Genomic DNA, 16,374 nt, shown 5'->3' with positions numbered 1-16,374 from the left:
AATCCCCGAAGGGAAAGGGAAGGTTTGTAATCTTTGTCTGCTTGCTGTATTTTTTTTAAAAGGCAATACTTTAATTGATTTAATCTTTGGCAATTGACATAAGAAAAGAAGCTCACCAGAGATGACCGATGTGAAATTGATCTAAAAAAGGTATGCCTGTGATGATCTTCTAATGGGGTTCTCACTGAAGGGAGGGTGTAGTGGGGCGGATTGGCTGCCCACAGACCTGGACGGGGAGGAGCCCCTCATTGAACCCTGGTGGGTGGAGCCAGGCCATGCTCAACCCTCCCACTGGAACTTAGTGGGTGGGACTGGAAGTACAAAAGGTGTGCCGGAGAACTCAACTGGGAGGAAGCCACCGGAGGAGCCAGACACCTCCTGTGAGCTCCCGAGCTGGGAGGCCTCTGCTGACCCCGAGGGAGCCGAGGACTGGCCAGGACCACCAGGGCCATTTACGGACCTGAGAACGGAGGAGCTGCAAGCCCTGACAGAGGCCCTCTTCCCCGACAACCAGGAAGACCCTCTACAGAGCCAGGTGCACCCTGCGGGGGAGTTGGGAAGTGGCCCAGGGGTAGCTGACCCAAGTCTGGCCGCAACGCTAACAGCAAGCGAGTCAGCATGTTGCGGTCAGGATTCCCACTGACCCAGTGGCAGACCGCTCTGCCACTGCTAGGGCCCTGGGCCGGGACGCAGTGGAGTGGGTGGGCCTGTGTTCTCCCCTCCCCCTCGCCACCCCTATCCATGGGTGATGTCTCCCCCTCTCTTAGGGGAGAAGCCTGTGCTTGTCAGTCCTCCACCAGAGCTAGAAGACCCAACGGTTTGCTGCCCAGACTGAGTGCAGGCTTGAGCCTGGGACACTCTGCTGTCTCGCCCTGACCCGGAACGGGGGCTCCGTAACTGTGTGTGTTGTTCGGCCCTGATCACAGGCCCGAGCTCAAGTCTCCCGTTGCCCCGCTGATTCCCCATGTCAACCCCCAGAGGTGTAGTGGGGCAGATTGGCTGCCCACAGACCCGGAGGGAAAGGAGCCACTCTTTCCTCCACCCCCACCCCATGGACTACACAGGGGAAAAAAAATCTGCCCACGCTTATGACCCAGCTCTCTTCCAGTAGAGTCCTAAGAGTTCTTCTGTTCATTGTACCAGAAAGATGTTACAAGCAGTTTGCCCTTTTTTACCCCTCCCATAGTATTTTTACTCCGTTATAATAAAGTTCTAAAATGTAGTGATCTTGTGTTCATTTAGTTTGACTGCTCTAAGTCCAGGCTGATATACATGGGAGGAACATTAAATGCTAAACACACACATTCTTCAGTTAATTTGTCTTCAAAATGCTATTGGATCGATATTTTCTCTTTTAAAGGAATTGTATTATTGTAGAAGGGAAATTTATTCCTACAGGGGAAGCAGTGATATCTGAGCAGTAGACTGACCTGCAGTGGCACTTGCCATGCATCATTACATAACATATGACAACTTTCTTTAGAGAGGGCACAATCCTGCGAACACTTTGCATGCTGCCTGAGCAATTCCTTTGGTGGGATTCTCTTGAAGTGGAAGGGTGCATCTTTACTAGGAAAAAAGTTTGTTCTTATCATGTGATAGTTAACACGTTGTAAATAACAAGAGATAAAATCCTTGTGAAGGCAAGGCAATTGGTAGCTTTCACACAAGTTAGTAAGTCAAGTTAGACCAGTGGTTCTCAACCAGGAGTATGTGTATGCAGAGGTCTTCCTGGTCGGTGAGGGGGGGTGTACATCAACTCATTTAGATATTTGCCTAGTTTTACAACAGGCTACAGAAAAAGCACTAGCAAAGTCAGTACAAACTAAACTTTCATACAGACAATGACTTGTTTATACTGCGCTATATACTATACACTGAAATATAAGTACAATATTTATTCAAATTGATTTATTTTATAATTATATGTAAAAATGAGAAAGTAAGCAATTGTTCCGTAATAGTGTGCTGTGACACTTTTGTATTTTTAATATCTGATTTTGTAAGCAAGTAGTTTAAGTGACTTGAAACTTGAGGGTACACAAGACAAATCAGACTCCTGAAAGGGATAGTAGAGTAGTCTGGAAAGGTTGAGAGCCACAGAGTTAGACTCTGGAGGAGCCCAGGGCTTACTTAGGCTAGGTCTACACTCGGGGGGGCGGGTGTCGATCTAAGATACGCAACTTCAGCTACGCGAATAGCTAGGCGTATCTTAGGTCCATTTACCTGGCTGTGAGGACGGCGGTGAGTTGACTGCTGCCACTCCCGCATCAACTCCGCTTTCGCCTCTTGCCATGGTGGAGTTCCAGAGTCGACGACAGAGCTATCGGGGATCGATTTTTATCGCGTCTACACTAGACACAATAAATCGATCCCCGATAGTTCAATCACTACCCGCTGATCTGGCGGGTAGTGTAGACCTACCCTTAGAATTGCTAATTCAATTGGAAACTGCAAAGTACCTTCTTTTCACTAGGATTTTACCTCGTTAGTTACAACGTGTTAGTTATCACATGGTAGGAACACAACTTTTTTCCTAGTGAAGACCAGCCATAGGTTCCAAGTGGGCAGATCCCTTTGCAAGGATGGAGCCATAGTTTGTGAACATTTTCAGTGATTCATGTGCTGAGCATGACTGTTTTTTTTAAACCATAGTCTAGTTGCTATCTTGTATTTACTTAAAACCCAGTTCTGTATAGGAAAGGAGACAAGGTGTTTTTTTTTTTCCCTCCAGCAAGCACTTTATCTCAATACACGTCTATCATTTTTCTGCAAGAGGCTAACTACTTGTGTAGTACTAGACTATACTTTCAGGGATCATTTCTATAGTTTGTAACTAGAGAAGTGTAGCCGAAAGTGTTTCACTACTTTTGAATGACTAATAATCAAAATATGGATCAATTTTTCAAATATATGCAGTCTGTTTCATTTCTATTTTTAAAGTTGTACCATGTCTTCTTATCTCTCTCACTTTACAATCTCCATTACCTAAAAATGGCTTAAGCAATTGTTTGGAGAAAATATTTATATTGTCTGTTGTTGACTTAGGTCCCTATCCAGCAATCAGTCACACACAAGCTTAACTTGAAGCGTGTGAGTAGTGCCATTGGAATCAGTCAGATTACTCACCTGTGTTAAGCACATGAGTAGCTGATTGCAGGATTGGAGCATTAGATATCCTGGTGCAAGCCAGTGCAAATTTAAAAATCAGATGCATGGAGTGTTATTACACAAACGGCAATTAACACACTGAGTATATAAGTATTTTCATCTCCTAGCATACCATTTAATTATCCTGTATTCTTTGTTTCACTTGCTTCCTATGGGTGTTACACATCAAGCAGTATACGAGGTAGGCAATTACCAGATTCCACAGGCATAGAATTTTTGCAATCAATAGAAAGTAGGTATGCTAAGTTATCCATAATTTTTCTCATGAAAGAAAGTTACTTTCAGCAAAGAATTGATACAGAAGCCTCCATATACCCAGGCAAGTCTGGGCTAAAATCTACTGGGCTTACTTATTAGGGATTCTCAGTATTACCATTTTAAAGGAGTCCAATCCAAGTTATTAAATGGTTTGTTTTTAAGCAATCGCAGTACTGTATTTTAATTGAGTGTATTTTATAGTGTTATCAGGAAGAAAAAGGGAAAAGAGCACAAAGTTACTTAGAGTATTTGATTGTACAGTACACTTTAATTATTAAAATGTTGTAGTTATGTTTGTATAACATAAACAAGTGGTCTCTACTTCTAGCCAGAGAATTTTTTTCATTTCTGGATTTATGCATTTAGAGTATTTGCCTGATATTTTAGCTTTTAATTATTATTTGCATTACAGCAGCATGTAGAGACTGCAAGTGAGATTGGGACCCCATTGGGCTAGGCATTCCCAAACATGTAGTGGCAGACAGTTTTTACCACAAAGAGCTTGTCTGTGTAAACAGAAAAGCAAACAAATGCTGGGAGAGGAAACAGAAGTACAGAGAGATGAGGTAGCCTGCACATGGTCACACATCAGGTCAATGGCAGCATGGAAATAGAACCCAGGTCTCTTGATTTCCAGTCCAGTGCTCTCTCCACTAGACCATATTGCTTCCCCAAATAATGATCATTCTCCTTTAATAACTATTTAAGCATATAAAATGCACTTACGTGTGAGTTAAATATGTATGAAAGATGTCCTTCTCAAACCTAAAGCGTGATATCCTTTCTTTTATCCACCGTAGCGGTAACACATGAGAAGTAACAGTGCCAACTTCCCCAACTGTCATCTCTGTGGGCCAGTCTTCCTGACTCGAGAGGACCACCTGTAAGAATGAAATTGTACTTAAGTCTACATGGCCCATTCAATCATTGGTGTATTTGCTGAAACGCCCAACAAATTTTTTTCATTTTTAAATTAATGGTTTAAATAGAACAGGTATTGTAAGTGGCTATTTGATAGTTTGTTTTAAAATATCTGCAAAATGGAACTGTTAAAAGGAGTTTAGTTTTATTAAAATATGTATTTGTAAACATGAAGTGAAATGATATTATTAGCCAAACAGTCATATAGTATAAGCACTTTTCATATGCACTTTAAATTCTTCTATTGTTTTGGAAACAGAGCCTAGCTACCTGTGAAAATATGAATGGTACACAAGAGGTTAAACACATTCTAATTAATGTGGGTGTGTACCCACAATTGCATAAATCTTTGTTGTAGTAAGCAGGTACCTGGACAGGGTTTCAGCAACTGAAGCTTATTTCCAGTTTCTCTTTTCCAATACAAAGTAGCAGCCTGAATAAACACTGGAAGGCAAATTGCTGAGGTAGGAACAACTTGTGTCAAAGTGGTTTGTTTGTTAATTCTACGTTTGGCCAACACCTTTCAATACAAAGCACCTTCTACCTTATTATTATACAAATGTCATCAGTCTCTAACTTCCATGTTACACCCAGATAAGCTGGGATATTGCCAAGAGCAAGGACCCCGGTCAAAAGGAAATATGGGGGTCAGGCAAGCGAGATAATAGACCTGGCTCAAAGCCTGTGCTTTCGTGAATACCTTACTGTTTCTCTTAGTACCTTTTTCTCTTTCTCAGATACAGAGCATGAATGCTCTATGATTACATTTCTGAGCTCAGTTAATGCTATGCCTCATCATCCCCCAGTTTTTCCCTGTTAAGTGACATGACTAATGTGTGTGAGAACAGAACTGTCACCTCTTGCTGACCTCCCAAGGCCCTAGCCTCAGGGAGAATGGCAGGCAAGGTATATTATACTGCTATTTCCAGGCAACCAATTTGGATGTGCAGTTTAAAGGTAACTCAAATAACCTTAACTCAGCCCGTTTTTTCACAAAACCTATAGATGAGACACCCTTTCAGCTGCATATCTCATATCATCTGCATTGGCAAGATGAGCTCCCTATTGCTATTGTATTGTCCTCTAACATTTACGCTGCTGTGTATTGCCATCTACATATGGACAGTGGGGGGCGGGAGGGAGAACATTTTAGACCAGGTGTATGAAATTTCTGATTCTGAAATTTAGATGTGAAAAGAACACCTAGCAATTTCTGGGAATACAAATAATTTTTTAGGATTTGGTTGAAATTTAAAGATTAATAGTATTTGGTGTGGCAACTGTGCTCTTAGCTTGAGGTTGAGAAATGGTGGAAGTGTTAAAGGAGGCTAAGCTTACCTGCAAAATCAGCTGTTCAGGGCTTTGCATATCACAGCGATGATTGGATTCTGTGCAAAAATAGTTTAAAAAAATTAGAAGATTGCAAAAGTGTGAGCAGGTCCTTCATTGTGGATGGTGAATGAGAATCTAGAATCACTATGTTAACTTTGCCATCATGATGGGGAAAACTTAGCTGGTTATAATTGATTGTAATTTGGCCTTTCTGCAGAACCAATTGTAGTTCATTAATGATCTCTTTGCTGTAAAACTGACATTGCAATAGGGAATATTCACTGTACATTCAACTTAAGCAGCCTTTTCTTTGCCCACATTGCCTGCACAAGAAAAATGTGTACACTAACTTACATTTTCCAAACATGAATAACTCAACACTTGCCAGTAATCCTGGGTGTATGTACTCTTATTGCAAAAGGTATGCAATGCTCGTGAAGGTGTTAAGTGAAAAACTCATGTTGTTTGAGTTTTGGTTAGGCTGGGGATTGTAAACTTTAATAAACAGAACAGCTGGCAAAATGCAGGCTCATGCCTGCAGCCTTTTAGGCTTCTCTTCGCTCAATACTCATCTGCTTGTGCAAGCAGAACTCCATCCTCCTACCGCCCTGCGCAGAGCGAAGGAGCAGCCCAGTTGACTAGGTGGTTACAGCTCTTTACACTGTAACCCTTTGCGCTAAGCATGCAGGAGCAAGCATTCCGGCAGGCTGCTTTCTGCAGCTGAGGAGACAACATTCATAGACTTCCTTTGATTAGGATATGTCACTGTTGTCAGGGCAACTGTTAACGGTGGCGTATCGTATTTTTTCCTCCTGTGTTGCGTGCTGAATATTTTAGTGTGCTGTAGCTGGAAGAAGCTTGGGAAAGAGGTGCTGCTGCAGAAAGGAGAAGCTGTGGGCTGGGATCTGATTGAACAGGTTAAAGCAGCGAAGAGAGGCATCCAAACCAATGTGCCTTTAATTAGGGCTTTTCTCGAAGGTGGGTGAAATTGCAGGCCCTCTGCTGCCAAGTGGATGTTGATATTTGTCAGCTCTTTGCATACTGCTTACCGATAGGGGATCTATTACAAGTGCTCAAATGAACAGGCAGGTCTGCAGCTAGCTGCCACACAGGCACTGCAGTTGCTTAAATATATATATATATTGTAATAAGCAAGTGATAGCAGAAACATGCCTGGGGCAGCTACTGCTATCCGACAAGAGAGACTGAAGAAGACAAGTGCAAGGACAAATCCCCCTGGTTTATTCACCATTAACGAAGAAGATGAGCAGCAAAAGAATGGAAATTCCAAAAGACTGAAAGGTATGCCTTAGTGTTCTCTGGAGTACATACTGCGTAGTATACAGTACATTTTGCTAGCTATACTGCATGCAGTCAGGAGTGGTTGTGACCCATCAGTGCAGTTTATCAATGGATGTTTTCATATTATATTCATTTATGTGTAGCACAATATTAATGATAGATATATTTTTAAATGAGCTGGATTACTATCCTACCAATTTAATTACAGCTTCTGTTTTGAAATCTTATTTACCAGAAAAATCTGGCTTTTAAAAAAGTTATTACTAATTTAATTATCAGATAGAGATTAGGGCCTTATATTATAAAGGTATAAAATAAATTGCAATGTACCTTTTCTATACAGGCCCGTAGATTTTTTTTTTTTAATGTTCATATTCTGATGAGATGAATGTCTTTTAAAAAACAGGTTGTTGTAGGCTTGCAGAATAACGAGTGAGACTATAGCAGCTAATGTGGAAGGCAGCCTTGCCAAAGACACATGAAATTTACTGTACTCTAGTTTTTGTACATGTTATGGAAGGCCTTATGACAGAGTGCAGAAAAAAGTGTATTCGAATACTGTAACTTCTGAGAAGTCTACAACCAAAAACGGGGCCTCTCCCATCAAACTATACTTGGTGAGAAAAAAGTCCTTGGTGCTCTTTTTTTTTTTTTTAATAGTGGTTGACTATAATAGAGCTCTATCAAGCATTTGTAGCCACCATATCCTGAATCATGTAACATCTTCTGCCAGGATTCCTAAGGTTTAAATTCTGTTGGTGTGGCAGCAATCCTGCATCTTTGAATTGGACTGGAATTTTAAGTTTGCCCTGTCACAATTCTAATTCTCTCTGCCTGCTCAAGGGATTCCCTCAATATGTGAAAATTCCTTTTCCCTTATGCAGGAAGCAAATAAAACAATTAGGTGCCAGGGGTTTGTTTTGCTTTGGTGTTTTTTTTTTCTTGCCAAACAAATATCACTTGATAAATATCAGTCACTGTATCTTGAGGGTATCAGATTTTTCCATTCAGTCACACAATTGAAAAGGAGAGCCTAACAGGCAACTATTTAAATATCAGAGTAGGGTTGGGTTGTTTGGGGCTGGACAGTTATTGTTCTTGAATGAATAGCTAGTTGGCTTCTAAAAAGTCCACGTTTTTAACTGTGTTTTATCGTTTGTAATTTTTCTTGAAGATGGTAAAGAATTCACACAGATCTGAGCTTCACAACAATATAGTATATTGCTAGTCAATGCCAGCACAACAACTGTCAGGGCCTTATATATATGTAGTTACTTGCTCTACTGTGTGTATGTTTGAACAAGCCCATATATATTCCAGATAGGAACAGTTTTTTGTTTTTTTTTTCTTCCGTATTCTAAGAAGCCAGTTTCATTTCTTATACCTGTTTGGAGAGTTTCAGAAGCAATAGTACACAAGGCTCTGTAGTAACAGCTTCCGTGTTTGGTTTGTTTGAATAGCACTTTCTAGTTTTTCAAGATACAGGTTTTTGTCTTTTCCTTGTTTGTGTAGAGGGATGTTTGGTAAGTGTGCCCTTATTCCAAAGCATTTCTATAAGATCTCATTCCATACCTTTTTTGTCAGGATTGATTGCCATTTTTATCTCATTTTCCCCTTCTCTTGCTTTCTCATTCTCCTTCTCCCTCCCTGTCCTTCGTTATTTCTCTCAGAAACAGTGGGGTGAAAAAGGGCCCCATTCATATCTGTGGCTGCTTGTATCAGCCAGCAGAGGGGGGCAGAAGGATGTTGCAACTGGCAAGTTCCCACTCCCCCCAACTTGCTGAAGTAAAAATCCTATCAGTCTATATCTAAAGTGGGTCTGTTATATTCCAGTTCTGAGTACAGTAAAATGTAAATAAACAAGTTTTTTTGGGGGGGGGAGGGCGCGGAGGAGGGCATAAACAAACAAGTGCATGCGGTCCTGCTCCAGTAGTATAAGATTTATTTTGGCAGCTTACCTGTGAATTTGTTCAGATGCAGTGGGTATATGGTGCATGATATATGAGAGATTGTTAAAAATATTTTGGAAGAGTAGCTCTTTCTAATTGTTTCTCTGAAGACATAAAATAGCCTTTACTGTTTCTAAAGTAGTTTACAACTCTGTGCATGTGGGAAGGGAAGGAGTTGGTGGCTGAATCCTTGGTTATATGAAATACAGGCATCCAAGTTTGTGTTCTCCTTTACCTACCTGGTACCAAGCAAGGCCATATTAAAACTCACTAAAGCAGAAACAAAAGGCGCTTGATCAGTCCAGATGTGACTTCCTTTGGTTTTCAGTTACCCATTCATTTTGTCACCATTCTTTTTGTGCAGCTTAATCCCAGTTCTCTCCCTGTTTCATCAGCTATGTGCCCAGCATGCTTGTGCAGCTGCTGAGATGCTTTTCAAGTGCGTAGTAGGTCAATGTCTCCTTCTTAATAGGAGATGGGCAAAATAATCTAATAGGTTTTTTCCACTTCTATAATCAGTGATGGAGATCTCTTGTATAGCACTTCCCAACCCAGAAGGTCACTCATGGATAGGGTGACCAGGTGTCCGGTTTTCGACCCTGGCGGCTCCAGTCAGCACTGCCGACCGGGCCGTTAAAAGTCCAATCAGTGGTGCTTCCCGGCTAAGGCAGGCTAGTCTCTACCTGTTCTGACACCGCACTGCACCCCAGAAGCGGCCAGCAGGTCTGGCTCCTAAGCGAGGGGGCTCTGGGCGCTGCCCCTGCCCCGAGCACCCACTCTTCTGAGGGGTGGTGCCTGTAGTTGAGAGCAGCGCACAGAGCCGCCTGGGAGCCGGACCTGCTGCTGGCCATTTCCGGGGCTCAGCATGGTCCACAGTGCCAGGACAGGCAGGAAACCTGCCTTAGCACCCCCGCTGCACCACTGACCAGGAGCTGCCGGAGGTAAGCGCACGTCCCAATCCCCTGCCCCAGCCCTGAGCCCACCCCCACAAACCCAGAGCCCCCTTCTGCACCCCAAACCTCTCATCCCTAGCCCCATCCCAGAGCCTGCACCCCTGCATTCTAGCCGCCTTCCCCAGCCCAGAGCCCCCTCACACACCCTGAACCCCTCATCCCTGGCCCTACTCCAGAGCCTATACCCCCCAGTCCAGAGCCCTCACCCCCTCCCGCATCCCAGCCCCCTGCCCCAGCAGTGAAAGTGAGTGAGGGTGGGGGAGAGCAAGCCACAGAGGGAGGGGGACTGTAGTAACTGCTGGGGCGGGGCTAGGGTGTTTGGTTTTGTGCAATTAGAAAGTTGGCAACCCTACTGGTGGCCCTGGATTTTTTAGGAAGCAATGCATTTAAAAACTCAGCAGGGTAAATAAGGGTTTTGTAATATCATTATATATTTTAAAATACTTTTGTGTACCGTTTAAGACTCCTCAGTAATATTTAGATTTGTTTAGAATATGATGTCATATGGTAATTGTTACAACCATCTTGGAAAGAATAAATGTTAATAGAGAATATGAAACAGCTTTTCTCTGTGAGGGTTTCATTGGGTTGACTTCAAAGGTAACTTTCACTGGTGTCCTTGAGTGTCCTTACTTATTGTAATTTGAGAAGAGATCTGATAGACCTTGAGTTTGCTCTTTCAATGCAAAGTCACATTGAAACAGTTTAGCATGCAATTTTTAATATCTAAGGTATGTTGGAAACATGCAAAGGTCCATCCAGTCCGATGTTTCTGCTCTTATATTTTGTTTAATCTGAATCCATTTTTTAATTTTACCCTTTAATGCCCTCCTCCTCCTCTAGAGATAAACGTAGGAATCTCTCTTTTAGGAGAAAGAGAAGGTGGCAGTGATTGACTGCTGGTTTACTGGTGTTAGCTACTACTTTTCTGTGCCCTTCTCACACTGTCAGCTAGATAATTGCTGGTTAGAAGGATGAGAAAAGTGGGTTCTGTCCTCTGGTCCCTCACTGAGAATTTCCTGTGAATTGCATGTGCTATGTTCTGTGTTTCTGAAGACTGCAGTGACCTTGGCTGGATTATCTTCTGCAGTTTCTTGCCAGTCAAGATTTTTTCCCCTTTCTTTAGTCTATTTGTTATTGATGTTCTTAATGACTAGTTAATGATCCAGCTACTATAAGTTGGAAGCCCTGAATGTTGTGTTTTCACAGGAGAGTCTCATGTCAGGAAGTAGGACTATCACCCCAGAACCATTCAGACACAGCTTTTCCTTCTTTCTTTTTTCTTTTGTTCCGGTGGACTTTGACTGTTTCCTTTGTCTGAAGTTTTCTGTATTTGTGCCCAGGCCATTAGTTAAACAAAGCTAGTTCTAGTAAAATATAAAAACAAAACCTAAGTGAACTCAAATGTATATCTAACAGGGGGAAGTACTTTTTATTTTAAACTCTGGATTTTCAGTTTGACCTAAAATGTATACAAAAGCAATATAAGAATTAAAGGTGAACTGAATATATAACCATCTTGTTTTTAAAGAGATGTTTGTACTTAAACAATATATCTGAACAAAGAGTTTTGAACGCTCTCTTTTGTTGTAGTGGCCCTGGTATCCAGGTTCTGTGAAACTAATCACAATTTTGTATTCGCTAGGAGTTTCCCAGGTGATAAATCTTAGGCACTATTTGCTTTAAAGTTGAAGTCTGAACTTGAATTGGTGTCAGCTTCCTACTGGGGTCAGCACATATCTAAAGAGAATCTTAAACTGGAACCATTGTTTCTTCTTTCTGCTAAGTATGGAACCGTTGTGTTTTCATTCTGCTAAGTAGCCTTAGAAAATGGTGAACGTTAAGCAAGGTTTCAGAGTAGCAGCCGTGTTAGTCTGTATCCGCAAAAAGAACAGGAGTACTTGTGGCACCTTAGAGACTAACAATGTTCTAATAAATTTGTTAGTCTCTAAGGTGCCACAAGTACTGTTCTTATTAAGCAAGGTGACTCCTGTATGCCCCCTGAAGCATCCCTTTTGATGCTAATTTTAACTTAGTGCTTAAATTCCCAAATTGCCTAGCCATTCCTTTGGATAGAATGCAAGCCCTGAAAGGGTTTTATGTTACAACAACAGTTGTGTTAAATACTATTTCTGAAATAAAGTTTTGCTGGAAGATCTGATTGTCATGATGTCTGGATTCACTTTAGAATGAAGTGACCAGAATTGTGCAAATTTTTTATTATTTGTTTTACTTCTGAAACATTTAAGTGAGCTCAGCTGTAGGTTATGATGTCCTGAAAATGCATCCTTTCAGCTAGAGTTCAGAGACGGTTGCTTAATCCAGGAATCAATACCTCTAATAAATGTGTATTGTGTGGCATTTGTATCAGGCACACAATGTATACGTACTTAAGGTAACGTATAGAGTACTGACAGTGCATGCCCAGCTCCCACAGGTATAAGTAGCAGTTTAGATGGGGAGGCTCTGCTTAGAGGAGTTGAGTAGACACACACCTGAACCCTGTATACCCTACACAGCTCTCTGTGCCCCAAGTGATGCCTCCCATGCCTACACTGCTATTTTAAGCAGTGTAGCATCCCACTGGCAGAGCCTTCCACTGCAGCGTATAGCTATACATACCCTACACAGCACCACAAATGTAGACCAGGCCTGAGATTGTCAGCTCTTTGGGGTGTGAACTATCCTTTTGTTCTGTGCTTGTACAGCACCTTGCATGATGGGGTCCTGCTCCAGGACTGGGACTCCTGGGCACTACCCCAATACAAATAATAATACACCTTTTTTTTAAGTTTGGTGAATTGCCTGTTTCATTTGCTTATTAATGGTCAAGGAAAAGGAAAGCTACTGATAGCATACTGGAGGCTCACTGGACAAATAAACTCCTTTCGAAAGAATTTACAGTTTTGAAGGGCTTATAGAAGTCTATCTAACCAAGTTGTTTTGTACTGATTATCAATCAGCTTTCCAGCAGTGCTGCTTAGGCTCCAGCTGTATCTGCAAAGAAATCAGATAAAATAGGCACATAACTATTCATTTATAGTGTTATAATTCCCCTAAACCACCAAGCATGTGCATGTCTTGTAGGGTTGCCAACTTTCTAATTGCAGAAAACTGAACACCCTGCCCTGCCCTGCCCCTTCGCCACTCACTCCATCCCCCCTTCCTCCGTCGCTTGCTCTCCCCAACACTCGCTCATTTTCACCAGGCTGGGGCAGGGGGTTGGGATGGGGGGTGGGCTACAGGGTGAGGCTGGAGATGAGGGGTTCGGAATGCAGGAGGAGGCTCACGGTGGGTAGAGGTGCAGGATGCAGGCTCTGGGCGGCGCTTACCTCAGCCAGCTCCCAGAATTGGCTGGCATGTACCTTCAGCTCCTAGGTGGAGGTGCTGGGGCCTCTGTGCGCGGCTTCTGGCCGCAGGTGCAGCTCCCATTAGCCACAGTTCCCGGCCAGTGGAAGCTGCAGAGCCAGTGCTCAGGGTGGTGCCTGTGCTGCAGGTGGGGGCAATGCATGTGGCTGCCTTTGTGCCTAGGAGCCCGAGGGACATGCCGGCTGCTTCTGGGAGCCACATGGAGCCGGCCGCTGTGGCCAGCCGGACTTTTAATGGCCCAGTCAGCTGTGCTGACCGGAGCCACCAGGGTCCATTTTTGACTGGGCCTTCTTGCTGAAAACAGGACACCTGGCAACCCTACATGTATAACAAATATGTCTGGAAAGCCACACACACACCCTTGTTCACCTGGTCATATTCCCTCTACATATCTGACCAGCCTTTTCATGACTTCAATTTAATAAACTATTTGAACAAAAAAGCAGTGTCAGAACTAATAACACCGTTTGAGTGCTGTAGCTGGTATGATGTTGCCTTTTGAAACTGGTAATGTTGGAACCACCTACAAAGTTACATCCATATGTCTGGCACATGTATCCATGCCAGAAACATATGTCAATGTGTTTGTGCCTTAAACTGGAATAAGTAATCATCCAGACATCTACCCTATAGTTTCGAAATGCTTATGGTAAATGAATGAAAATACATCTCCATTACACTAACAATGAAATCCTCCTTCACCTGCTTGATGATTTAAAACTATTAAGGGAGGATACCTTTTAATATGCTGAGTGAGTAGAGCTGCTCATTCCAAGGCCAGCTAAATGTGCTTTAAGTCTCTGAACAATAACACTGAGTGTCTCAGTTGTCTTGAAAACAAAACAAAGGGTCATTTTTTCCCTTTGGTGCATGACAACGATGTCTCTGATGATCACAGAAAGATTTTTGCATCTGGTGCCTAGATGATAATGTTGCTATGTAATGTTTGTGTTTCAGCTGCAGGCTTTATTTTATTCATCCAGAGGTCAGATAGATTTCCTTTAATAATACAACTGCTTATACTTTTAGTCTAATTTTTCTGGAGGTGTTAGGGAAAGGGAGGAATCTCTTGTTAAATTTTGACAGTGTTCTAACATTTAATTTCATTGGGTATTTGTTCCTGTGTGTGTTTTGGGGGGTGGGGAGGGCAGTTTGAAAGAGAAGGGAGTTTAATGCCCTTGAAAGGTGCCCAACTGATTGTCCTAGAAAGTGAAATCTAAGATCCACAGAAGAGATCTAGCATGGGGTCTGGAAATGTGAGCTTATCCCTCACTGCTGAGTCAATGTGCTTCACCTGAACATGTGGTGACAGTTCAGATGTCATGCTGACTGAGACCTTGAATGTTATGGCAACTTCTAACAGCGGTGCTGTATGCAATGGTGATTTTTGGAATATGATCTAAGGCCACTGGTCTGAGACTTGGAACTCATTTCACACAGGCCATCAAACTACTGTCAAATGTTAAGACACTTGACTGGTTTGCCAAAGGTTATAACATATTGCATGGCACTCGCACATTTGGTAGCCCTGCCACCCCTACTTCCATAGATTCATATATACTAAGGCCAAAAGGGACCATTGTGATAATCATCTCTGACTTCCTGTATAACACAGGCCATAGAACTTCCCCAAAATAATTCCTGTTTGAATTAGAATTTATCTTTTAGAAAAACATCCAATCTTCGTTTTAAAATTGCCACTGATGGTTATGGTGGCTTCTTTGTGCTTTATTTCCAATTTCTCTAGCTTCAACTTCCAGGCATTGGATCGTGTTATAGCTTTCTCTGCTAGACTGAAGAACCCATTATTAAATATCGTTCCCCATGTAGATCCTTACAGACTGTAATCAAGTCACGCTTTAACCTTCTCTTTGTTAAACTCAATAGATTGAGCTTCTTGAGGCTATCACTATAAAGCATGTTTTCTAATCCTTTAATTGTTCTTTTGGCTCCTCTCTGAATAGGGTGACCAAATCACCCAGGTCAAATATCGGGAGGGGGGGGGGGCAGGCGGGGGCGTGGCGGGGGGGCAAAAAAAAGTGGCAGAGAAAAAAAAAAAAAAAACTCCTCCACAAGTGCTGGATGGAGGCCCCGGAGACGCAGGGGGAGCGGGGTACCATGAGTGAGAGTCCAGCCTGGCCCCGAGTGCAGGCAGGACTCAGTCGGGCTGTTCTCCCCCCCTGGGCAGCGGGACTCGGGAGCAGCCGCTGCTGCAGCTCCCACTGCCGCGGTGGGAGGAAGCGGCCGATGGCCAAGCTTGGCGGCTGCGGCTCTGGCGCCCGGGCCCGAACCCCCCGAACCTGGGCCTGCTGTGGCGACCCAGCACGCACGCTGCGCCCAGCCCCTGGCCAGTCGCATCTGGGCTGCTGCCCAGCTGGTGCAATCCCGCGGTGGCCCCGGAGTGGGGGCAGCAGGCCCCAGCCCCCCCCGTCCTGCTCGGGTCCCGCAGGGGAATGAACGGGGCTGGGCTGCCGATGACTCCGCCCCGGGCCGCCGCGGGATTGCACCAGCTGGGCAGCAGCCCAGACATGACTGGCCAGGGGCTGGGCGCAGCGTGCGTGCTGCTGGGTCCCCGCAACAGACCCGGGTTCGGGGGCGCCAGAGCCGCAGCCGCCAAGCTTGGCCATCGGCCCCTTCCTCCCCCCGCGGCAGTGGGAGCTGCAGCAGCAGCTGCTCCCGAGTCCCGCTGCCCAGGGGGGAGAACAGCCACCGCTTGGCCCCGCGGGCCACCCCCTTACTCTCCCTACCGCCCGACTGAGTCCTGCCTGCTCGGGGCCAGGCCAGACTCTCTCTCACCCCGGCCCCGCGCTTCCCCTGTGTCTCCCAGGCCTCCCTCCAGCGCTTGTGGAGGGAGGAGGAATGGTGAACCTGGGGAAGAGGCGGGGATTCAGGGAGGGAGTCAATGGGGGAAGGAGAGGGCGGAGTCGGGGCGGGGGTGGCGCGAGCACTTCCGGGCGCCGGAGCATTTGCTTGTTTGTCCAGTGTCCCGACCGCACATCAGTCGGGACGCGGGACAAACAAGCAAATATCGGGACAGTCCCGATAAAATCGGGACATCTGGTCACCCTATCTCTGAAACCAATTTATAAGCATCCTTCTGGAACTGTGGACACCAGAAC

General features: G+C 44.1%; 1 protein-coding gene and 1 pseudogene across 11 annotated transcripts in view; both read left to right on the top strand.

Annotated features, from left to right (window-relative positions):
• MAP7 (microtubule associated protein 7) overlaps window positions 1–16,374 on the top strand; it is a 178,417-nt gene that overhangs the window by 12,614 nt on the left and 149,429 nt on the right. For 5 of the 11 annotated variants that reach the window (XM_005280335.5, XM_008176859.4, XM_005280334.5 and 2 more), the window contains exon 1: window positions 6,302–6,984. The exons of 5 other annotated variants lie outside the window; for them this stretch is intronic. In XM_005280335.5, the coding sequence (XP_005280392.2) occupies window positions 6,852–6,984 (133 nt within the window). In that variant the 5' untranslated portion in view covers window positions 6,302–6,851. Of the gene's footprint in view, window positions 1–6,299; window positions 6,985–16,374 lie in introns of those variants that run through there. One more of the 11 variants, XM_005280332.5, reaches the window with a different exon arrangement.
• Window positions 2,799–2,872, top strand: LOC112061702 (small nucleolar RNA U3; annotated as a pseudogene).

The sequence above is a fragment of the Chrysemys picta genome, chromosome 3 (genome assembly GCF_011386835.1).
Source record: "Chrysemys picta bellii isolate R12L10 chromosome 3, ASM1138683v2, whole genome shotgun sequence".
Taxonomy (NCBI): domain Eukaryota; kingdom Metazoa; phylum Chordata; order Testudines; family Emydidae; genus Chrysemys; species Chrysemys picta.
Note: the sequence above shows the minus strand (reverse complement) of the source record. Positions and strands in the feature narration are given on the sequence as shown.